General features: G+C 36.9%; 4 protein-coding genes across 4 annotated transcripts in view; all 4 read left to right on the plus strand.

The window, feature by feature from the left end:
* The window catches only part of LOC132140007 (serine/threonine-protein kinase Chk2-like), a 13,979-nt gene extending 2,882 nt beyond the window's left edge, over positions 1-11,097 (plus strand). The window contains exons 3-15 of the mRNA XM_059548758.1: positions 9-133; positions 333-465; positions 696-786; positions 1,005-1,101; positions 1,972-2,025; positions 2,111-2,175; positions 2,561-2,660; positions 5,554-5,640; positions 5,841-6,004; positions 8,652-8,767; positions 9,458-9,543; positions 10,641-10,694; positions 10,926-11,097. Of these exons, the coding sequence (XP_059404741.1) occupies positions 9-133; positions 333-465; positions 696-786; positions 1,005-1,101; positions 1,972-2,025; positions 2,111-2,175; positions 2,561-2,660; positions 5,554-5,640; positions 5,841-6,004; positions 8,652-8,767; positions 9,458-9,543; positions 10,641-10,694; positions 10,926-10,985 (1,232 nt within the window). The 3' untranslated portion in view covers positions 10,986-11,097. The remainder of the gene's footprint in view (positions 1-8; positions 134-332; positions 466-695; positions 787-1,004; positions 1,102-1,971; positions 2,026-2,110; positions 2,176-2,560; positions 2,661-5,553; positions 5,641-5,840; positions 6,005-8,651; positions 8,768-9,457; positions 9,544-10,640; positions 10,695-10,925) is intronic.
* A 4,383-nt stretch (positions 11,098-15,480) lies between these two features.
* Positions 15,481-16,607, plus strand: LOC132135932 (glutathione S-transferase theta-3-like). Its single transcript, XM_059547209.1, has 5 exons — positions 15,481-15,511; positions 15,631-15,718; positions 15,805-15,955; positions 16,085-16,258; positions 16,434-16,607. Exons 1-5 carry the CDS (start codon positions 15,481-15,483, stop codon positions 16,605-16,607), a joined length of 618 nt encoding a protein of 205 aa, XP_059403192.1.
* Positions 16,608-18,729: 2,122 nt separating this feature from the next.
* Positions 18,730-19,989, plus strand: LOC132131540 (glutathione S-transferase theta-1-like). Its single transcript, XM_059543595.1, has 5 exons — positions 18,730-18,853; positions 19,013-19,100; positions 19,187-19,349; positions 19,467-19,640; positions 19,816-19,989. The coding sequence occupies exons 1-5, from the start codon at positions 18,730-18,732 to the stop codon at positions 19,987-19,989; spliced, it is 723 nt and encodes a 240-aa protein (XP_059399578.1).
* Positions 19,990-22,139: 2,150 nt separating this feature from the next.
* Positions 22,140-22,954, plus strand: LOC132135948 (glutathione S-transferase theta-1-like). Its single transcript, XM_059547210.1, has 4 exons — positions 22,140-22,263; positions 22,423-22,510; positions 22,597-22,747; positions 22,877-22,954. The coding sequence occupies exons 1-4, from the start codon at positions 22,140-22,142 to the stop codon at positions 22,952-22,954; spliced, it is 441 nt and encodes a 146-aa protein (XP_059403193.1).
* Positions 22,955-24,331: the final 1,377 nt, after the last annotated feature.

The following is a 24,331-nucleotide window of genomic DNA, read 5'->3' on the forward strand; positions in this document are numbered from 1 at the left end:
TTTTCCAGATTGCACAGAAAACCAGTATATCTTTGGAAGGGATAGCGCATGCGATTACACTTTTAACAACACCATCGTAAGACAGTCAACACATTTCAGGACATACAGCAAGAAGCACTTTAAGATTTTTAGGGTAAGACCAACATTGAGAAGCTATTTATCAAACTTGTTTTCATCAAATAAAACATCATTTTCTTATTAAAAAAAACAATTATGGCTGACTGTGAAAAGTGCATTTCTACAAAGGCATCAGGTCTCACTCATCAGGAGCCCCATTTAAAATAATATGGCCTGTTTAATTTTTTTCAGTTTTACTTTTACTTCTGTTTCAGGATGAGAATCTCGTCTATGTCGAGGACCTCAGCGGCAACGGCACGTGGGTGGACGATGAGAAAATAGGAAACGGGAAGCAAAGACTTCTTAGCAATAACTCTGTAATTGCCCTGGCAGAACCAAAACATCAAGGTTAGTCATTTAGGTGAGTTTTTTTTTTTTTTTTTTTTTTGTTATATAAAGGAGTTTATGAAAAATTAACTTAAGTTCATACATCAAATCACCTGAAAATGATCATTCTGAGGCTATTTTATCATACAAATGAAAGAATACAGTATAGTATCCAATGGCTTTCAAGGTCTAAAAAGGACAAAGAAAAAAAAAAGTGGCTCTGAATTCTGATTGGTTCATTCTTTCCACAGTTTTTATGTTTATAGATAAGATGGGGGACGATCAACCGAATCTTCCTTTAGAGTTCAGCAAAAAATATCACATAGCACGAAAGATTGGAACGTAAGTGAACTTGATTTTCAGAAACCTTCAAAATATCATGTACCGAGGTGCTCTGAGCTTCATTAGATTGCGTTTATGGTCCCAGCAGATGTTTCTTACCACAGTGACAACTACCAGGAGCTTTCTGCACAATACTGTTTTATTTGATAATTGTATTGCATTTATTTTTGCGTTTTATTGTATTTAGCCCAAAAAACTCTGTTTGTGTTTGCTGACAGAGGTGTCTGTGGTGAAGTCAAGCTCGCCATTGAAAAGGAAACCTGTAAAAAAGTTGCTCTGAAAACTATAAACAAACACGACTTCCCATCAATAGGGGTAAGAACTGGGTGTATGTACATATTATAATTTCATACTGTAAATATATCACTTTAATGCCTTATAGTCCTCATTGTTCAGTGCGATAAGTTATTAGCAATAGGTGCGTTTCCACAGATATTTTATGAATGTCGATAAATTATTGCGAAATGACAGCGTTTTCATTAACCAACGTTATTCGACTAAACTGTAATCTCTTGCCTCTCGCGACAAGTCATTGCAACGGATTTTGATGGATTTTGGCTATATTTATTCAAAGGAAGCGTATGCGTGTATCTTTACAGAAGCAGCACAGAGAGCCGCTTCAGAAACGGACACGGCTGGAATAAACAAGCTTTGACTAGAGTGGCCGCAATCAGGTTCAGTGGCTGTATCAGAGCCACACTACACTGCAGACGTATGCAGTATAAATTGTCTAAGCAATAATGGTAGCGAAAGCCCTTATACTGGAAAGTGGCCATGTATAAAGTGCTTCTTGGAGGTTGTAGTACATTGAAGAATGATCATATTACTTTTAACATACGCCATGTGACCTGAAAATGTGAAAAAAAAAAAAATCTATTTCACTTTTACAAACTATTCGTTCTTCATTTGAAAACGGTATTAGTTGTATATACGTATAGTAGTTGTTATTTGATTTTAATAATTCGTTTTTGCAGTGATATTTAATTTTTTGAAACCTGTATAGTTTTGTTTTCAATTTAGAATGTGTTGGTGTTGTAAGAAAACCTATTTCAGTGAGAACTACTATTAGGTGATGTGTATCCATTAAGAAAGACGTGTGATGGTTTAGATTTTGTTCATACACACTAAAGTTAAAAATTACTCGTACCTGATGAATATTAAAATGTTCGATTTGCTTTCCAACAGACGGCCACACGCAATGCTGAGCGGGAAATTGAAATTTTAAAGAAAATCGATCATGTAAGTCATTAATAAATCTTTACGTGCCACTGAGCTATTGATAAAACATTTCATTCACATCTCATTGTTTTTCTCTGTCCTGCAGCCGTGCCTGATCAAGACCGAAGATTTCTACCAGACGGAAGATTCCTACTACATTGTTTTAGAGTAGTAAGTCCTTGTGGTGTTTTAATGGAAATAGTTGGGAACATGAACTCGCTGGCAGAATTTGCTTGGGTACCAATCATATCTACCTGTATATGTATTCATAGATTATTTAAAGAGAAGTTGCCGTGAGTTACTAGACAGGGAAATACTTTTTTAAAGCACTGCATATTCTTACCTGTTAAAACAGGACCTTTAGCCAAAACATTTTGCTCATTTACAGAGGCATTTGTTTTCTCTTTCTGTTTTCTCATGAGCTATTGAGTATTGTTATATTCTCAAACACAGATTATCAGTCTTTTCTGATTTTCTGTTTTTTTTTTTTTTTTTTAATACATGTTTATGTACATTCTTTTTAATGAATGAATCATTATCTCTGTGCTGTCAATAGTGTTGAAGGAGGAGAGCTGTTTGGCAGAATCAAGGCCAAGAAACAGCTGGAAGAAGAAATCGCCAAACTCTACTTTTATCAGATGCTTAGGGCCGTGGAGGTATGTCTTTATGAAGCATCTTCCTCTAAAAGTGTTTTTTTTTTCTTTTTTTCTTTTTTAAGAACACAAGCATGTGTCTGCACTGCTTACCCATAGATAGTCACCTGACCATGTAGAATGGGGAAAGACAACTTAGTAGTACCCTGTTTAAATGGCAACTACACTACCTTTCAAAATTTTAGTAGAAAAAAGTTTTTAAAAGTCTAGTATTCCGCATTTATTTGAAGAAATACAATAAAAATTATAATATTGTCAAATATTATTTAAATTTAAAAGAACTGTTTTCTGTTTGAATATATTTTAAAATGTAATTTATTCCTGTAATCAAAGCTAAATTTTCAGCATCATTACTCCAGTCTTCAGTGTCTCATGGTCCTCCAGAAATCACTCTAATATGCTGATTTGGTGCTCAGGAAATGTTTCTTATTATAAGTAAAATGCTGCTTCATATTTTTGTGGAAACTAAAGAATTTTATTTCAGGGTTCTTTGATGAATCGAAACCGTCAAAAGAAAGGTGTTTATTTAAAATAAAACTATTTTGATTTAATACACATATATTTACTGTGATCAATACATTCTTTGCTGGATAAAAAAATATATATATATATATATATATATATATATATATATATATATATACTACTGACACCAAAAGGTTTCTAGAAATAAAATTGTCGTGTTTTTATATATATAATTAATGTTGTGGCTGATAACCTACTGTATACATGTAGGGTTGGGTACCGAAACCCGGTGCCAGTACAGCACCGGTACCTATGGAACCGGTATGCACCGAATAAGAGCGATTTAAGATTCGGTTAGAATAAGATTTCGGTGCCTCATTTCGGTGCCCATTAAATGCCTGAGCGATCAAATATTTGTCCTGGTTCTACGAAATGTAAACATGAAGCATGTGCGTCGCTAGGCTTTTTTAGCGGTGCTATAGCATTTAGCTTCATAAACTGTACACAAATTCACGATCGCCTCAGAGTCAGTCTGCTTAAATTTCATATGAAAACAGCAGCAGATCGGTCTCCTCCCCGTCTTTCAGCGCGCTCTTCAATCTGCAGATCGCGGTGGAGCAGCGCGAGTGGACTCAAACAGAAACAGAGGACAGGTGTGTGTTTATCGATAGATTGGTAGAATATCTGTATCTTTGCAGTTCCTTGTCATAAATACAGTTTACAAAAGATCACAAGGAAGCAATTGGTTTCTCATCTACTGTAAAGTTTTCGCTGTGTTCCTCCAGTTTCGCTGTTTCCTCCAGCGAAAATCTAGCCCTTAACACATATGAACACATACTTTAATTACACTAATTACATCTAATTATACATACTTTATACATACTAATGTGCAATAGTCTTAGGCAGTCTGTTGTCAGACTGCTTGTGCATTCAACACTAGATTATTATTAAAAGTTAATGGCAAAATGAATGTTTGGAAATGTAAACTGATATTTCCTACTGACATACTAGCAAAATATATAAATAATTGGCTTAAAACCCTTTTTTGGGGTGAAAATACTAATGTGCCTAAGACTTTTGCACAGTACTGTACTTTAGAAACGACTCTGTTGCTACTTTATAAAGAACGACCATACAGTCATTCACAGAACTGATTAAAGACAGGGACAGACAGCACTCATTTTAACTAAATATCAGTGTGATTGACAGAGATACAGTAGAAATCTTGTCTGTGGTGTTGTATTAAATAATGACCCAGATCATGAAATACATTTATTAGCCTTAGAGTAAGGGAAGCTTGGGAAATGAGAGCATCCAAGGAGCGTGTGAATCCTATGGATTTAATTTAAATCTTTTTAATGTTCTTTAATGTTAGCTATCCTTATTAGGCTTTATTTATTTATTTATTTTTATAGAAGTATCGGTTTAGGCACCGGTGCCATTTTAAAAGTATCGAAATGGCACTGGTATCAAATAAAACCCAATCGATACCCAACCCTGTATTCATGTCATTATTATAAAACCATACTATTTTCTATACTGTCTAATAACTATTCTATACATAAAGAAACATTAAAAACTGAAACTTGCAGTTAAATGCTATAAGGGAATGGCACAATATGATAATTTTAAAATTCACTACAAAAAAATCCAATTTCAAAAATATTAATGAAAGCTGTTGTACATATAAAAAAAAAAAAACTTTTTTATGCCCATTATTTATGTGAATAATCTCGCTCTACTGATTCCGTCAAAAACGACTTAAAATTAAGGTGCAAGAGCAATTTGTTATATATATATATATATATATATATATATATATATATATATATATATATATATATATATATATATATATATATATATATATATATATATGTTTGTTACTAAAAATATCAGATTACTCAGTTGTCAACATAATCAGATTACTTGATTGCCAAAAAAAAATAATCATTAGTTACAGCCCTTGATTAGTTAAAATATTTCTTAATACATCTGTATTGTTTTGCTTTTGAAATTAAGACTGATATTAAAAATTCTATTAAAAATCTGTAAAATAGTATTCAAATAGTCATGTTCTAGTGAACCAAGCATCTATATTTTGTCTCATCTCGTGAGCTAAGTCTATTGTCACACCCCTAGTATCGACAAGCGGTAATATAGATCAGAATTTTCCAAGTGTATGATACAGCTTTCATTCTTCAGGTCAACCATATATTCATTAAAAAAAAAAGTTTGAATAAAGAAATCAATAACTTTCCCATAGTCTCCTTTTAGATGTTAAAGTTGTCACAGTCATTGCATGCTTTGCCACGCTTCCTTTAACACCTGGTAATGCCAGCTTTTTTAGAAAGCTAGACTAGGAGACTAGCAATAGCAAAGGTGAAATTCAAAATATTTTTTCAGAAATGTTCTGTTATATTCTCTCCAGTATCTCCACAATAATGGGATCATTCATCGAGACCTCAAGCCTGAGAATGTGCTGTTGGCTTCACATGACGACATCTGTTTGATTAAGGTGTGTTTACCGGAGATCTTAGAAACTGGAGTAACTTTTTCTGCATTTCCTGACATTGTTCTCCTTTAATTGTAGCAGTTCCAATGTTCAGAGATCCAGCCAAGCCTTTGTCTTTGTAGTTGAAACCGGATGCACAGAAATAATTCTGAACCTGGTATAACCTGCTTTCCTAACACATGCAAATTCTCAATGCTTTGTAGATTACAGATTTTAATCAGTCCAGGATTTTGGAAGAATCCTCTCTGATGAAGACGCTCTGCGGGACGCCCACATATCTCGCCCCGGAGGTGTTCACACACGCTGCCACTGTAGGATATACAAAAGCAGTCGATTATTGGAGCCTGGGGGTCCTGCTGTTCATCTGGTTAGTGGAGATTAAAGTTAAATGAGTACATTTCAAGCAGTTGGATCCAGCATTAGATTAAAGGTTCTTAAAGGATTAGTTCACCTAAAAATGATATGAAGTCTTCCCTGCAGAATAACCACATGGACTTCACGTATGCTATCAAATGTTAAAATCACATGAGCAATATGTGGAACACATGTGAAACCTGTGGTTTTGGAACATTTACACAATGAAAAAGGTTTGGAAATATGTTTCCAATCCCATTTGACTTTGTTCTTCAACACAAGTAGTGAATTACATTATATGTGAAGGATATCCTGCGCACTCTATTGAATTGAGGTGCACTTAAAAGCCTTTAATTTTCTCAAAAAACAACACCGCGCCTTATAATCCGGAGCGCCTTATATATGGATCAAGGTTTTATTGACATTCCCTTTAGCACAGCACCATCTGGATGCATAACGCAAACCCAGTCAAACGTTTGAATGAAGTATCTTCTATTCTATGCGCCTTACAATCTGGTGCGCCTTATAGTGCGGAAAATACGGTAATGAAATAAAAAAAACTTCAAAAAAGTTGCAAAGTATCATAAATGTAGCCATTGACCGCTACACTACATTCCATAACTTTTGTCACATTGAGATTTATGTATATACAGAATGTTTTAAAGCAACTTCACACAGAAAAGTCAAAAATATTTAATATCACTTAATCAACCAAAATATATTCATTTGTATCACCAAAATGACCTTTATGTGGGTTAATCAGATAGAAATGGCTCTTTACAGTAACAGTTGCAGGTTCCTACTTTCTGCAGTGTAGTAATTAAAGGGATAGTTCACCCAAAAATGAAAATTTTGTCATCAATTACAATTAAGATATTTATGCTGAAATCTGAGAGCTTTCAGACCCTCTCATAAACAACAAGAGTCCTTACACAATCAAGCCATAGAAAAGTACCAAGATGATTGAAGTAGTCCATGTGATATCAGTGGTTCAACTGTAATGTAACGATGCTACGAGAATACTTTTTTTTTTTTTTTCGTGCAAAGAAAACAAAAATAACCACTTTATTCCACATTTTCGTCTCCACTGTGTCTATTGTGGACGCTTGTTCATGGCAGAACCATGACCCATTAGCATTACATTTGATCCACTGATATCACATGGACTACTTTGTCGATCATCTTGGTATTATTCTGTGTCTTGATCGTGTAAGGACCCTTGTTGTCTATGGGAGGGTCTGAAAGTGCTTTAAATTGTGTTCCGAAGCTGAACAAAGGTCTTACGGGTTTGGAACGACATGAAAGCGAGTAATTAATGACAGAATTATCATTTCTGGGTGAACTATAACTTTAACCAGAAAATAACAGCATTATGTCGCACAATTGTGAAACAAATGCAATTTCAGACAGTGGTGTCGTTATTCATCTCAAGTTGGTTTAGTTCAATAATAATGCCAAATTCAGTAAATTATGAAACGAGCTTAATTCAGCATCTCTACAGAACGCAATACTCTACAGAAGGTGAATGTAGCAAGTTCGTTTGGAGGAAAGGAAGAGGACAAAGGGGTCGGCTGGACTGCTGACGTATTTATTTAACAAATATAAAATTAAAGTTCACAAACACCAACTGGTGACTTTTATTCTGACACTTCGGCACCACACTTTCGGTTTAATCTTTCCGCTTTCGGTTTCCGGTTTGCGTCAGCAGTCCGTCTCTCTCTCGCTTGCTTCCGACTCTCCTGGCGTTTTATACTCTCTCCACGCCAATTACTAGAACAAGAAACAGGTGATGATAATTTTCGCCCAAACCACTCACTTACCGCTCGTCTCCTGATTCTCTCTCCCACTGCAGACTTCGCTAAACCACGCCCCCCCTGCCACAGTGAACTTGTGAGTGAGTGAGTGAGTGAAGTGACATTCAACCAAGTATGGTGACCCATACTCAGAATTTGTGCTCTGCATTTAACCCATCCGAAGTGCACACACACAGAGCAGTGAACACACACACACACTGTGAACACACACCCGGAGCAGTGGGCAGCCATTTATGCTGCGGCGCCCGGGGAGCAGTTGGGGGTTCGATGCCTTGCTCAAGGGCACCTAAGTCGTGGTATTGATATATTTGCTACAGCTGAATCAATGAGTCCATACGTCAAACTTGAGAACCAGATCAGTCTGACTTGAGAACAAATCATTCCGATCAGTTTTGTTTAGTGGATCAACTGATTCACTGGAAAAATCTGGCTCAAAAGAATGATCCTTGCATGAATATCTCAAGAGCTAATATTACCATTTTTCATTGAGTAAAATAACACATTTTGGTCAGGCACAAAACTTACATGTATAATTTCAGAAATGTTCATAATTTTATCATAGCATTTTGTCAAATTGATGAAAGTCAGTCATACGGGGTTGGAATGACCTGAGGGTGAGTAAATGAAATAAGTTTGTTTTAAATGTTAATTTCAATTATGATAACTTGCATACAGATAGAATACCTTACAAAAAATACTTTTACAATATTCATGAATGACTGGAAAAGTCAGTTCATTGGTCAGAACTCTGAAAAATAATGTGTATATTTTATGCACAAAATCTAAACTCATGCAGACTGAGCTTGTATGAATATTTGAAAGCTGTGTGTGTATGTATTATCATAGTTTGGGTGGTTATCCTCCATTCAACACCGAGTGCACTACCATGTCGGTGCGTGAGCAGATCATTAACGGCCACTATCACTTCATCCCATCTCAGTGGAAGAAGGTTTCAAATCAAGGTAATGTCTTTGCTCCAATTACAATCGGATAGTTAAAGGCGACATTGGATGCAAAATTCACTTTTACCTGCTACTTGGATATAAATGTAGCTTAGCTGTGTGTGAACACAACCACCCTACAATGCTAAAAATCCATTCACTCTTTTTTTTTAATCCACGCCCACAGTCGCTGACGGACTGTCCCGTACTAGCAAATTTCCGCCCTCAGCCAGTTGTGCGCTGTCCGCCATGTTCTCCACACTCGAGCAGCTGCAGCGACAACAATGTCTCTTAAGCAGTGCAGGTATTTCGTAGTTGGAACTTAAGAGTCTTCATTTTCTTCCGACATCAGAGCTACTGAGGAAGCACTTGAGAAGTTTTGTTTTTGATGGTAACGCACCACCGAATACACAAAAAAACAGGGAGGAGTGGGGTGAGCAGTAGCTCATTGTCATTTAAAGAGACTGGCAACGAAAAAGGTCACTGAGAACAGAGCTGTTTTTGACAAGGTGAAAGGGGTGTTGTTTTACACTACTGGGGAATTTTTGTTGACATTTCATGAAGATCCTAAAGAACCATACCAACTTGTGGAAAATCAGGCATCCAATGTCGTCTTTTAAATAGTGTGTACATTAGATCAGTTTATATTGTCAGAAATATTTGAACTTAAAAAGCATACAGTGCAAGTTATATATTCACTTTGTCTTTCAGCCAAAGACTTGATCAAGAAGCTCCTGGTTGTGGATCCTGAAAAGCGTCTGAGCGTCAAAGAGGCACTGGAACATTCATGGTTGAATGTACGTGCTGAAAAACCCACTAAATAGACCAATGTTGTTGAAAATTATTAGAATAGTATTTGAAAATTTTAACCTTTTAAATAGTATTTGAAATATGATTGCTTTAAAGGGGTCATATAATGTTGCTTAAAAGAACATTATTTGGTATAATTAAATGTTTATGCAGTTTAAGGTAAAAAAAAAAAAAAAAAAAACATTATTTTCCACATACTGTACAATATTGTTTCTCCACTATGCCCCCCTTTCAGAAACGGATAGTTTTTTACAAAGCTCATCGGTCTGAAAAGCGAGGTATTTTCTAATTGGCCAGCTATCCAGTGCGTTGTGATTGGCCAAATGTCTTAAGTCTGTGACGGAAATGTTATGCCCCTTAACATACTGCGACGCGTGTGCCGGTCAGAACACTGGTGCGACAAGACAAAAACGATAAAACCTATTACAAACGAGCTATTTGCTGCATCCACTTAGGACATAATTACTGATTATTATGACTTTCTTTAACTGTCTTTTTACACGTTGCATCGCGTTGCATAAACCTAAATCCATGTTTGCATTTGTGATCAGAGAAATGAAAAACAACAAGCACTGCTCTACACTGCTTAAAACTCGTGTTTGAATCATCAGTGGCAAATCCTTTAAATATGTAAACATACTTGCAGAAGAACAGCCGGCACTGTAGTCTTTCATTAAAATGTGCTGCACACATCTGAATATTTGGGTTGAACTGTTCTGGGACAGTGTTGTAAATAGAACTTGGTCACGGATTTCTAGTTGTGTCCTATTTTGGAAGGCCAAACAAAGTATTTTTGTTTTCACAATGAAACCGTGTCCCCACAACATGGCGCCGCGGCAACAGCGAGAATAAGTTACGCCTTCTTTCTTTGCATGAACATTTTGGCGGCATTATGCAAATCTTTCCACATCATGATGTAGACGTGGGGGCATGTTTTAGGAGGGCATGGACGAGTGTAAACTTTAAGAATATTTCTTTGTGTTTGAGAAAGGAAAACTTGAATCGCATCATATGACACCTTTTAATTAAAATAAAAAACAGCTTTTCGCGAATTGAAAATATCATTCTTCTGTTTGTGTAACAGGACGATGAGATGAGAAACACTGCAAACCAATTGATGCACCGTGTAATATCCAAGGTAAAACAACAAAAAAAACACACAGCTTGGATCCGTGTGGACTTTTATTCTGGATAAGATGTAGTAATAAAAAAAATTCGGAAGTTGTAATTTTTTATTTTTTTTCTATTACAGAGCTCAAGTCAACTAATTCAAATATTTGCTTTCAAAATGTATTCCAACATTAACTAGATGCATACTATGCATACATTTGTCATTTAAAACCTAAATAAGTTTTCATTTTCATTACAGAAACGTAAGGCACAAGAGGGAGAGGGTGAACCGCCATCCAAGAGGAAACCTGGGCCTTGACTTTCATAGACTTTTATTTGTTTCCTGGTGTCCTTTTTATATGATTTTTTTTCTAACAATGTACTGCTCTTGTAAATATTTCCTGTTTCAAAAATAAAATGTTTTAACCGTTTCTACACATCTGATTTTAAGAATCATAAGAAATTATGCAGATTTCAAAACGAACTAGTCTTAATGCGTTAAACGATGTTAAGTGTTTTGTTCATAATGGTTATCTATGGGAGAAACACTTAACATAGCATTTTGTTCATATTCAGGGGTCATCTGTTTGCCTGTTGTTGCTGTTTTATTAATAAGGTTTATACAGAATGTGGTCTTTTATTATCCATAATTATGTCTTAAAGGGGACAGGTTTTTTGGGGCATTTTATTAGGTTTCTGGCATGTCTGAAAGCTCAGAAAAGCTATAAAGAAAACACACAGCCATTTTGTTATGGACTGTCTGAGTCAGAAACTGTCATCCAGTAAGCGTTTTTAATTTGCAGCATTTCTACTATTTGAATAAGACCAACTCCAAGACATATATGGAGTCGAAGGCAATTCACGTTTCCTGTGTCACCCTACATTGCGTTATACGTTGACATGGTAATACAAAATTTTGAGCAAACTGCATTTGTCAGAGAGATACATCATTGATCCCAAAAAGGAAAAGTGCAGAAACACTTTGCCGTGTTGTGAATAGTTGTGAAATATATCTTTACAGAGTGGCTTGTTTTGAACAGGGAGACAATTTAGCTGTGAACTTCTCCCTTATTTGACAACAGAATGAGCTTCATAAAAGGAGTCCTCCAGCTCAGAAGTTTGGGTCTGTCCTTCAGAATGTCCCTCCCGCCACACAGGGGCTGAAAGAGACGAGAGAAAGTATTTTAAAGCTCTTTAGCTTAGATGTCACCAAAAATCTTAAAACCATGTTAACTAAGACAGGTAGGGCTTAATTTATATTTAGTAAGTATTCAGTATTCAGACCCCCTTACATTTTTCACTCTTTGTTATATTGCAGCCATTTGCTAAAATCATTTAAGTTCATTTTTTTCCTCATAACTGTACACACAGCACCCCATATTGACAGAATTTTTTTTTGCAGAATTATTAAAAAAGAAAAACTGAAATATCACATGGTCCTAAGTATTCAGACCCTTTGCTGTGACACTCGTATATTTAACTCAGGTGCTGTCCATTTCTTCTGATCATCCTTGAGATGGTTCTACACCTTCATTTGAGTCTAGCTGTGTTTGATTATACTGATTGGACTTGATTAGGAAAGCCACACACCTGTCTATGTAAGACCTTACAGCTCACAGTGCATGTCAGAGCAAATGAGAATCATGAGGTCAAAGGAACTGCATGAATAGCTCAGAAACAGAATTGTGGCAAGGCACAGATCTATCCAAGGTTACAAAAAAATTCTGCTGCACTTAAGGTTCCTAAAAGCACAGTGGCCTCCATAATCCTTAAATGGAAGACGTTAAGGATGACCAGAACCCTTCCTAGAGCTGGCCGTCCGGCCAAACTGAGATTTCGGGGAAGAAGAGCTTTGGTGAGAGGTACAGAAGAACCTAAAGATCACTGTGGCTGAGATCCAGAGATGCAGTCGGGAGGTGGGAGAAAGTTGTAGAAAGTCAACCATCACTGCAGCCCTCCACCAGTTGGGGGTTTATGAGAGTGTGTAAAAACTGATGCATTTAAGGAAAAACCCCTCACTGTTACATGTTGATGACAGACTTGTACATTTTGAAATTGATACAGGGTGTAGTGTCAGCCTTAAGAATGTGGGAGTGTTCAATGGCATCTGGAAAGACGCAGAATCCCCCAAACTATGATACTCAAAAATCATGTTGAGAACTTATTCAGGAGAACCATTAGAGATAGTGGGTGTCCAGATGTTCATGTAAAATACCAACAGCAGGAAAAGAAAATGCCACTTGTAATAGTGAAAGGAACAGGACCATGCTTACTGGGCAGAGCCTGGCTTAAAGAAATCCAACTGCAATGGAATGAGATAAAACTGGTACAGTCGGGGATGATGACGTTGCAACAGGTGCTATCCAAGCATGAGGAAGTGTTCAAAAAGGGGCTTGAGACATTAAGGGGCACTACTGCTACTCTTCATGTACCGACTGATGTCTCACCAAGGTTTTTTCAGACCTAGATCTTTGCCTTATGTCCTGAAAACAAAAGTGGAGGAAGTGATTTAATCATCTGTTATTGGACAAAATCATCTCACCTGTTAAGTACTCGGAGTGGGCAGCTCCTGTTGTTCCTATCTTGAAACCAGATGGCAGTATAAGATTATGTGGTGACTACAAACACACAGTTAATAGTGTCAACATTGGAACAATATCCAATACCAAGAGTAGAAGATCTTAAAAAAAAAAAAAAAAAAAAAAAAAAACTGGATGGAGGATGGATGGAGGAAAGCAGTTCACAAAACTGGACATGAGTCACGCATACCAACAAATGATCATGGATGAGAACTCCAAGAGTGGTTCGAGATAGTATTTTCAGAGTTTAAACATTTAAATTATGCCCAGTTATTCACACTAAACTATTATAATCTGCCTGAGATGCAACATTGTCATTTGGACTACTGTGGAACTGCTTTTTGGCTTTTATGCAATCAATAAATTCTTGTGATTAACTTTACACTTGTCAGTCTGTTATACTGTATAAATGTTTAGTTTACTTTTCTCTTCAAATATGCAAAAAGTGTTTGTACTAGTAACGTTACATGCTGCATAATAATACTTATGTCGTGGCCTCGAGATACTATGTTGAGTGAATGACATCCATTTCTCATTTTCTTTATTCTTTCATGTTTTTCTCGTGGCCACAAGTTTCATGCGTGAACAAACCTGCATCACCATAGCAACCCCGGATTATCAGAGATTTATTCATTAATATTTTTTTGAATTGAGAAATTATTATAGCAAAATATTTCATTATTCAGTTCTTATATTAACCGTAGGTCTTGGCTACCGGAATTTTTGCTGGAATGGGCCACTAGGCCAGCCTAAGCCACACCTGTGAGGTGGATGGATTATCTCGGCAAAGGAGAAGTGCTCACTAACACAGATTTAGACAGATTTGTGAACAATATTTGAGAGCAATAGGCCTTTTGTGTACATAGAAAAAGTCTTAGATCTTTGAGTTCAGCTAATGAAAAATGGGGGCAAAAACAAAGGGTCACGTTTATAATGTTCAGTATACAAAAGCAGAAGATCCTGCTGTATTCACTCCTGGGACTGAGTTTTTCTTTTTTGCCATAATGTTACTTTACATCATCTTTACATTTACATTCATTTCTCTTTATGTGTGCCAGCTGTCCTATACTAGACGGTATGTCGTGTAATTTTGTGGAATTTTAGACATGTCCTACACGCAAAACTGTGGTCCTGTCAAACCCCCACGCCCCCCACTCACCTTATAAAATTAAATAATCATTAAATAAAATTAAATAAAACATCTTATAAAAATGTATACTACATTGTTAAATAAACACTAAATCAATCAACTTTTATTGATGTCAAAAAAAATTATTTAGCAAAAACTGTCATTTGTTTCTTATTTTCTTAGAGAGCAGAGTTTCTTACACACTCTTTGAACAGAGACATTGTAGGTTGTTGCCAGATACTTTAATATGGCATCACTGTCACAGAGAACAGTTATTAATAGAAAAAACAATTCAAATAACACAAAAATATTACTACTACTGCTACTAATAGCAGTAATTTAAATTTTAAAAAAAGACAGACTTCCAAATGCTCCAAAATCACTCCTGGGACTCAGTTTAGCTTTTTTTGTTTTTTACTTTTTGAAGTGTTTTTATTTTGCCGTATTGTTACTTTACATCATGGTCAACTTTCAGTCACAGTGTCCTATTAATTTCTCTCTGTGTGTGCCAGCTGTCCTGTACTAGCCGGTACGTCGTGTAATTTTGTGGAATTTTAGACATGTCCTGCAAGTGAAACTGTGGTCCTGTATCAAAGCCCCCCGCCCACCTTAAATCATTTCACACACTGTATGTACACATGGCTCTGCCAAAGTCGATGTTTCAGTTTTCGGATCTGCTTTGGATCACCCCGTCCCACCTGAAACACGATGCCTTTCTGTAAGTTTGTTTGTTCTCTATTTGTTCTTATGGGTTTCTTCCTGTTACTCTGTGATTTGGAGATGTCTGGGACGTCTTGTGATTTGGTCAAAATTAAGCATGTATCAAATGGAACGTCCTGGTCCTGTATCAAACCCGAAGTCACGTCACAACCACACCCCAACCTGTCCCCTATTAAAGTGGCGAATTGACTGAGGGGTCCCAAGCAGGAATACTAGTTGTTTCTACAGAAGGACTCGCACTTCAGTTGACTATATGGCTGGCAGACAGGCTGTGAAAGCATACTTAGATCTTGTGTCTCAGGCCTGCAGGGCTATACTAATATTCCTCAAAGACAACAAAATACCACATACAGTGGAGAACATTGCCATACGAAAAGGTGAGCAACATGGTTGTGAGTGTGTTGTTCAGTGGAGATGGTGAGAGCTGTTTTGAATGCATTTGTAAAGTCAAGACGATTTGAAACAAAACCTCTACAAAAGTAATGCTGAATATAGTTTATTTATATTTATTAATGCTCTTGAACTTGAATCTCTAGGAGAGCAGAAAACACCCGAGTTCACCAAACTCAACCCCATGCAAAAACTGCCCGTGTTGGTGGACAATGGCTTTGTTCTCACTGAGAGGTAAGAGAAGAGTATGTAGCTACAAAAACAGATCAAACTTTATTTTTGGTTAAAATATTCCTCTAATCTCTGATTTTGTGTCACAGTGATGCCATATTGAAGTATCTGGCAACAGCCTACAATGTCCCTGATCATTGGTACCCCAAACTGCCAGAGAAGAGAGCCCGAGTGGATGAGTACACAGCCTGGAATCACGCCAACACACGCACACACATTTCCTCCGTCTTCTTGCATGAGGTAGGGTTTGATGTGGCTAGTTGACATGACATTTCAAGCAGTGGCTTTATTCTTCTTCTAAAACAGTTTTAAACTGCTTTTACCAGTTTCATATTGGCAGACTTCACAGGTTTTTTTATTTCTGTACAGGTTTTACTTCCACGCATGGGACAGCAGACAAATCCGGAGAAGCTTGAAAAGGCGCTGGCAGACCTGGATGGCACACTAGACAAGCTGGAAAACATGTTTCTGAAGAACCAGGCCTTCCTGTGCGGTGATGACATCTCATTGGCTGACCTGTTAGCAGTTTGTGAGCTCATGCAGGTAAGAACTCAGAGCACTAAACATACTGTGAGGTTTATTGCAATTAAAGGCCTTTATGCATCATTCATTAGTACAAAATTGAATATTCATCCAAAATTGTGCATGTAAAAACATAAATAGACACATGAGCCTTTAAATCTATTCATCTTTGATGTCGTTTGACGATTTATTTCAGCCCCTGTGTGGCGGGAGGGACATTCTGAAGGACAGACCCAAACTGCTGAGCTGGAGGAGACGAGTCCAGTCAGCGCTCTCGGACTCCTTTGATGAAGCTCATTCTGTTGTCTATCAAATAAGGGAGAAATTCACAGCTAAACTGTCTCCCTGTTCAAAACAAGCCACTCTGTAAAGATATATTTCAAAACTATTCACAATTAACACGGCAAAGTGTTTCTGCAGTTTGCTTTTTGGGATCAATGATGTTTCTGTCTGACATATGCAGTATGCTCAGTTTACTCAAAATATTGTATTAATTTCTTAATGTAATGTATAAGGCAATTAATGCACAACATATAAAGGTTATTTTTTTTGGCTGCCTTTTTAGCCTTTTTAAACATATGCACAAGACAGTTTGAATGAATTTAATGGTTTACAATGATTAAATCACAAATTCTCAAAAGCAGAGTGGAAAATGTAAAAACATGGTTGACACAAAATTGTACAAATGTGTGAAAACTGGTACAGTGTTAGACATTCAGGAAGAACAGACATTGTAAGAATTTTTCAAAAAAATTAAACATACACAGTAAATAAAAATCAGACTTGAGTAACTTTCAATGACTGGAGTGATATAATACAAAATATTCAGATTAATGTAACAACCATATAATGTACGTTATGAGGAGGTGGTATGCACCAATGGATGGTGGACTAAACAATGGTCATTTTGATATCTCAAACATGGTACCAATAGGGTTACATTGTGTATTAATTATACCAGAAACAGTATAAATACAATAATAGAAAAGACAATATACAGAACAGTAATCAAACACACAATGTCCTGGGGATGTGCACATTAATTCATAGAAAGGTTTGAATTAATGAAAGGAAGTCCTTTTACTCTCTTCATTCCTTTGGGGTTGTAAAGTTTTTCTGGTTATCTGGTAACCAGAGGTCTATTCTGTCCTTTCAGGCGAAGCCTTCCAGAGAACCTCATGGTTTGCCTGTTTGGTGTTGAATGTGTGTGGTTTATTTGTTAAATATAACCAATAATAATGTGTCTGATTTGTCCAGCTGTTAAATGTAACTGTAAATGTATGTTCACCATTACATTTCATAGAAGACATTTTTGGTAAAGCACCAGATTTGTAAAAAAAAAAAAAAAAAAATGTATAAAACCAAATACAGATAATAAATGAAAAGCCTAGAAATTATCCCTTTAGGCCTCAGAATTATATTTCCAGACTTTCATACTCTCTAGCAAACTTAACTAATCTTACCTCTCAGTGTGAACTAATCCTCTGTCCTTCAATCGGGGTAACAATAAACTTGAAAATCTGAGAAATACAAATAATTATTTTTCATCTTGTGGATGATAACTGGTTTAGGTCTGTTATTAAAAATCTATGCTACATTGTTGAAAAGACACTAAATCAGTCAATCAACTTTTATTGATGTCAGAAAAAGTTTATTTTTGCAAAAACTGTCATTTGTTTCTTATTTTCTTAGAGAGCAGAGGTTCTTACACTCTTTGATCAGAGACATTGTAGGTTGTTGCCAGATACTTCAATTTGGCATCACTGTCACAGAGAACAGTTATTAATGGAAAAAACTATTCAAATAACACATAATAAAAATATTACTACTACTGCTACTAATAGCAATAATTTCAAATTTTAAAAGGACAGACTTCCAAATGCTCCAAAATCACTCCTGGGACTCAGTTTAGCTTTTTTTGTTTTTTACTTTTTGAAGTGTTTTTATTTTGCCGTATTGTTACTTTACATCATGGTCAGCTTTCAGTCACAGTGTCCTATTAATTTCTCTCTGTGTGTGCCAGCTGTCCTGTACTAGCCGGTACATCGTGTAATTTTGTGGAATTTTAGACATGTCCTGCACGTGAAACTGTGGTCCTGTATCAAAGTCCCCCAGCCCCCCGCTCACCTTAAATCATTTCACACACTGTATGTACACATGGCTCTGCCAAAGTCGATGTTTCAGTTTTCGGATCTGCTTTGGATCACCCCGTCCCACCTGAAACACGATGCCTTTCTGTAAGTTTGTTTGTTCTCTATTTGTTCTTATGGGTTTCTTCCTGTTACTCTGTGATTTGGAGATGTCTGGGACGTCTTGTGATTTGGTCAAAATTAAGCATGTATCAAATGGAACGTCCTGGTCCTGTATCAAACCCGAAGTCACGTCACAACCACACCCCAACCTGTCCCCTATTAAAGTGGCGAATTGACTGAGGGGTCCCAAGCAGGAATACTAGTTGTTTCTACAGAAGGACTCGCACTTCAGTTGACTATATGGCTGGCAGACAGGCTGTGAAAGCATACTTAGATCTCGTGTCTCAGGCCTGCAGGGCTATACTAATATTCCTCAAAGACAACAAAATACCACATACAGTGGAGAACATTGCCATACGAAAAGGTGAGCAACATGGTTGTGAGTGTGTTGTTCAGTGGAGATGGTGAGAGCTGTTTTGAATGCATTTGTAAAGTCAAGACGATTTGAAACAAAACCTCTACAAAAGTAATGCTGAATATAGTTTATTTATATTTATTAATGCTCTTGAACTTGAATCTCTAGGAGAGCAGAAAACACCCGAGTTCACCAAACTCAACCCCATGCAAAAACTGCCCGTGTTGGTGGACAATGGCTTTGTTCTCACTGAGAGGTAAGAGAAGAGTATGTAGCTACAAAAACAGATCAAACTTTATTTTTGGTTAAAATATTCCTCTAATCTCTGATTTTGTGTCACAGTGATGCCATATTGAAGTATCTGGCGACAGCCTACAATGTCCCTGATCACTGGTACCCCAAACTGCCAGAGAAGAGAGCCCGAGTGGATGAGTACACAGCCTGGAATCACGCCAACACACGCACACACATTTCCTCCGTCTTCTTGCATGAGGTAGGGTTTGATGTGGCTAGTTGACATGACATTTCAAGCAGTGGCTTTATTCTTCTTCTAAAACAGTTTTAAACTGCTTTTACCAGTTTCATATTGGCAGACTTCACAGGTTTTTTTATTTCTGTACAGGTTTTACTTCCACGCATGGGACAGCAGACAAATCCGGAGAAGCTTGAAAAGGCGCTGGCAGACCTGGATGGCACACTAGACAAGCTGGAAAACATGTTTCTGAAGAACCAGGCCTTCCTGTGCGGTGATGACATCTCATTGGCTGACCTGTTAGCAGTTTGTGAGCTCATGCAGGTAAGAACTCAGAGCACTAAACATACTGTGAGGTTTATTGCAATTAAAGGCCTTTATGCATCATTCATTAGTACAAAATTGAATATTCATCCAAAATTGTGCATGTAAAAACATAAATAGACACATGAGCCTTTAAATCTATTCATCTTTGATGTCGTTTGACGATTTATTTCAGCCCCTGTGTGGCGGGAGGGACATTCTGAAGGACAGACCCAAACTGCTGAGCTGGAGGAGACGAGTCCAGTCAGCGCTCTCGGACTCCTTTGATGAAGCTCATTCTGTTGTCTATCAAATAAGGGAGAAATTCACAGCTAAACTGTCTCCCTGTTCAAAACAAGCCACTCTGTAAAGATATATTTCAAAACTATTCACAATTAACACGGCAAAGTGTTTCTGCAGTTTGCTTTTTGGGATCAATGATGTTTCTGTCTGACATATGCAGTATGCTCAGTTTACTCAAAATATTGTATTAATTTCTTAATGTAATGTATAAGGCAATTAATGCACAACATATAAAGGTTATTTTTTTTGGCTGCCTTTTTAGCCTTTTTAAACATATGCACAAGACAGTTTGAATGAATTTAATGGTTTACAATGATTAAATCACAAATTCTCAAAAGCAGAGTGGAAAATGTAAAAACATGGTTGACACAAAATTGTACAAATGTGTGAAAACTGGTACAGTGTTAGACATTCAGGAAGAACAGACATTGTAAGAATTTTTCAAAAAAATTAAACATACACAGTAAATAAAAATCAGACTTGAGTAACTTTCAATGACTGGAGTGATATAATACAAAATATTCAGATTAATGTAACAACCATATAATGTACGTTATGAGGAGGTGGTATGCACCAATGGATGGTGGACTAAACAATGGTCATTTTGATATCAAACATGATACCAATAGGGTTACATTGTGTATTAATTATACCAGAAAGCATTAATAAAACAGTATAAATACAATAATAGAAAAGACAATATACAGAACAGTAATCAAACACACAATGTCCTGGGGATGTGCACATTAATTCATAGAAAGGTTTGAATTAATGAAAGGAAGTCCTTTTTTATGCACAGTAAAGAGGGAGACTCTCTTCATTCCTTTGGGGTTGTAAAGTTTTTCTGGTTATCTGGTAACCAGAGGTCTATTCTGTCCTTTCAGGCGAAGCCTTCCAGAGAACCTCATGGTTTGCCTGTTTGGTGTTGAATGTGTGTGGTTTATTTGTTAAATATAACCAATAATAATGTGTCTGATTTGTCCAGCTGTTAAATGTAACTGTAAATGTATGTTCACCATTACATTTCATAGAAGACATTTTTGGTAAAGCACAAGATTTGTAAAAAAAAAAAAAAAAAAAAAATGTATAAAACCAAATACAGATAATAAATGAAAAGCCTAGAAATGATCCCTTTAGGCCTCAGAATTATATTTCCAGACTTTCATACTCTCTAGCAAACTTAACTAATCTTACCTCTCAGTGTGAACTAATCCTCTGTCCTTCAATCGGGGTAACAATAAACTTGAAAATCTGAGAAATACAAATAATTATTTTTCATCTTGTGGATGATAACTGGTTTAGGTCTGTTATTAAAAATCTATGCTACATTGTTGAAAAGACACTAAATCAGTCAATCAACTTTTATTGATGTCAGAAAAAGTTTATTTTTGCAAAAACTGTCATTTGTTTCTTATTTTCTTAGAGAGCAGAGGTTCTTACACTCTCTTTGATCAGAGACATTGTAGGTTGTTGCCAGATACTTCAATTTGGCATCACTGTCACAGAGAACAGTTATTAATGGAAAAAACTATTCAAATAACACATAATAAAAATATTACTACTACTGCTACTAATAGCAATAATTTCAAATTTTAAAAGGACAGACTTCCAAATGCTCCAAAATCACTCCTGGTACTCAGTTTAGCTTTTTTTGTTTTTTACTTTTTGAAGTGTTTTTATTTTGCCGTATTGTTACTTTACATCATGGTCAGCTTTCAGTCACAGTGTCCTATTAATTTCTCTCTGTGTGTGCCAGCTGTCCTGTACTAGCCGGTACATCGTGTAATTTTGTGGAATTTTAGACATGTCCTGCACGTGAAACTGTGGTCCTGTATCAAAGCCCCCCGCTCACCTTAAATCATTTCACACACTGTATGTACACATGGCTCTGCCAAAGTCGATGTTTCAGTTTTCGGATCTGCTTTGGATCACCCCGTCCCACCTTAAACACGATGCCTTTCTGTAAGTTTGTTTGTTCTCTATTTGTTCTTATGGGTTTCTTCCTGTTACTCTGTGATTTGGAGATGTCTGGGACGTCTTGTGATTTGGTCAAAATTAAGCATGTATCAAATGGAACGTCCTGGTCCTGTATCAAACCCGAAGTCACGTCACAACCACACCCCAACCTGTCCCCTATTAAAGTGGCGAATTGACTGAGGGGTCCCAAACAGGAATACTAGTTGTTTCTACAGAAGGACTCGCACTTCAGTTGACTATATGGCTGGCAGACAGGCTGTGAAAGCATACTTAGATCTCGTGTCTCAGGCCTGCAGGGCTATACTAATATTCCTCAAAGACAACAAAATACCACATACAGTGGAGAACATTGCCATACGAAAAGGTGAGCAACATGGTTGTGAGTGTGTTGTTCAGTGGAGACGGTGAGAGCTGTTTTGAATGCATTTGTAAAGTCAAGACGATTTGAAACAAAACCTCTACAAAAGTAATGCTGAATATAGTTTATTTATATTTATTAATGCTCTTGAACTTGAATCTCTAGGAGAGCAGAAAACACCCGAGTTCACCAAACTCAACCCCATGCAAAAACTGCCCGTGTTGGTGGACAATGGATTTGTTCTCACTGAGAGGTAAGAGAAGAGTATGTAGCTACAAAAACAGATCAAACTTTATTTTTGGTTAAAATATTCCTCTAATCTCTGATTTTGTGTCACAGTGATGCCATATTGAAGTATCTGGCGACAGCCTACAATGTCCCTGATCACTGGTACCCCAAACTGCCAGAGAAGAGAGCCCGAGTGGATGAGTACACAGCCTGGAATCACGCCAACACACGCACACACATTTCCTCCGTCTTCTTGCATGAGGTAGGGTTTGATGTGGCTAGTTGACATGACATTTCAAGCAGTGGCTTTATTCTTCTTCTAAAACAGTTTTAAACTGCTTTTACCAGTTTCATATCGGCAGACTTCACAGGTTTTTTTATTTCTGTACAGGTTTTACTTCCACGCATGGGACAGCAGACAAATCCGGAGGAGCTTGAAAAGGCGCTGGCAGACCTGGTGGCACACTAGATGAGCTGGAAAACATGTTTCTGAAGAACCAGGCCTTCCTGTGCGGTGATGACATCTCATTGGCTGACCTGTTAGCAGTTTGTGAGCTCATGCAGGTAAGAACTCAGAGCACTAAACATACTGTTAGGTTTATTTCAATTAGAGGTCATTATGCATCATTCATTGGTTCAAAATTGAATATTCATCCAAAATTGTGAAAGTGAAAGTGAAAGTGACGTGACATTCAGCCAAGTATGGTGACCCATATTCAGAATTTGTGCTCTGCATTTAACCCATCCGAAATGCACACACACAGAGCAGTGAACACACACACACACTGTGAGCACACACCTGGAGCATTGGGCAGCCATTTATGCTGCGGTGCCCGGGGAGCAGTTGGGGGTTCGATGCCTTGCTCAAGGGCACCTAAGTCATGGTATTGAAGGTGGAGAGAGAACTGTACATGCACTCCCCCCACCCACAATTCCTGCCGGCCCGGGACTCAAACTCACAACCTTTCGATTGGGAGTCCGACTCTCTAGCCATTAGGCCACGACTTCCCTTAAAGCATGTAAAAACATAAAAAGACACATGAGCCTATAAACCTATAAGCCTATAAAGCCATCATCTTTGATGTCGTTTGATCGTCTCTTTCAGCCCCTGTGTGGCGGGAGGGACATTCTGAAGGACAGACCCAAACTGCTGAGCTGGAGGAGACGAGTCCAGTCAGCGCTCTCGGACTCCTTTGATGAAGCTCATTCTGTTGTCTATCAAATAAGGGAGAAATTCACAGCTAAACTGTCTCCCTGTTCAAAACAAGCCATTCTGTAAAGATATATTTTACAACTATTTACAATTAACACGGCAAAGTGTTTCTGCAGTTTGCTTTTTGGGATCAATGATGTTTCTGTCTGACATATGCAGTTTGCTCAGTTTACTCAAAATATTGTATTAACTTCTTAATGTATTGTATAAGGCAATTTATACACAACATATAATGTTTTTATTTATTTTTTTGGCTGCTTTTTTAGCCTTTTAAAACATATGCACAAGACAGTTTGAATGAATTTAATGGTTTACAATGATTAAATCACAAATCCTCAAAAGCAGAGTGGAAAATGTAAAAACATTATGGCTGACACAAAATTGTACAAATGTGTGAAGTGTTAGACATTCAGGAAGAACAGACATTGTAAGAAAAAAATTTTACATACACAGTAAATAAAAATCAGACTTGAGTGACTTTCAATGACTGGAGTGATATAATACAAAATATTCTGATTAATGTAACAAGCATATAATGTACAAACCCGATTCCAAGAAATTTGGGACACTGTACAATTTGTGAGTAAAAAATGAATTAAATAATGTACAAATCTCATAAACTTATATTTTATG

Source organism: Carassius carassius, chromosome 4 (assembly GCF_963082965.1).
Source record: "Carassius carassius chromosome 4, fCarCar2.1, whole genome shotgun sequence".
Taxonomy (NCBI): domain Eukaryota; kingdom Metazoa; phylum Chordata; class Actinopteri; order Cypriniformes; family Cyprinidae; genus Carassius; species Carassius carassius.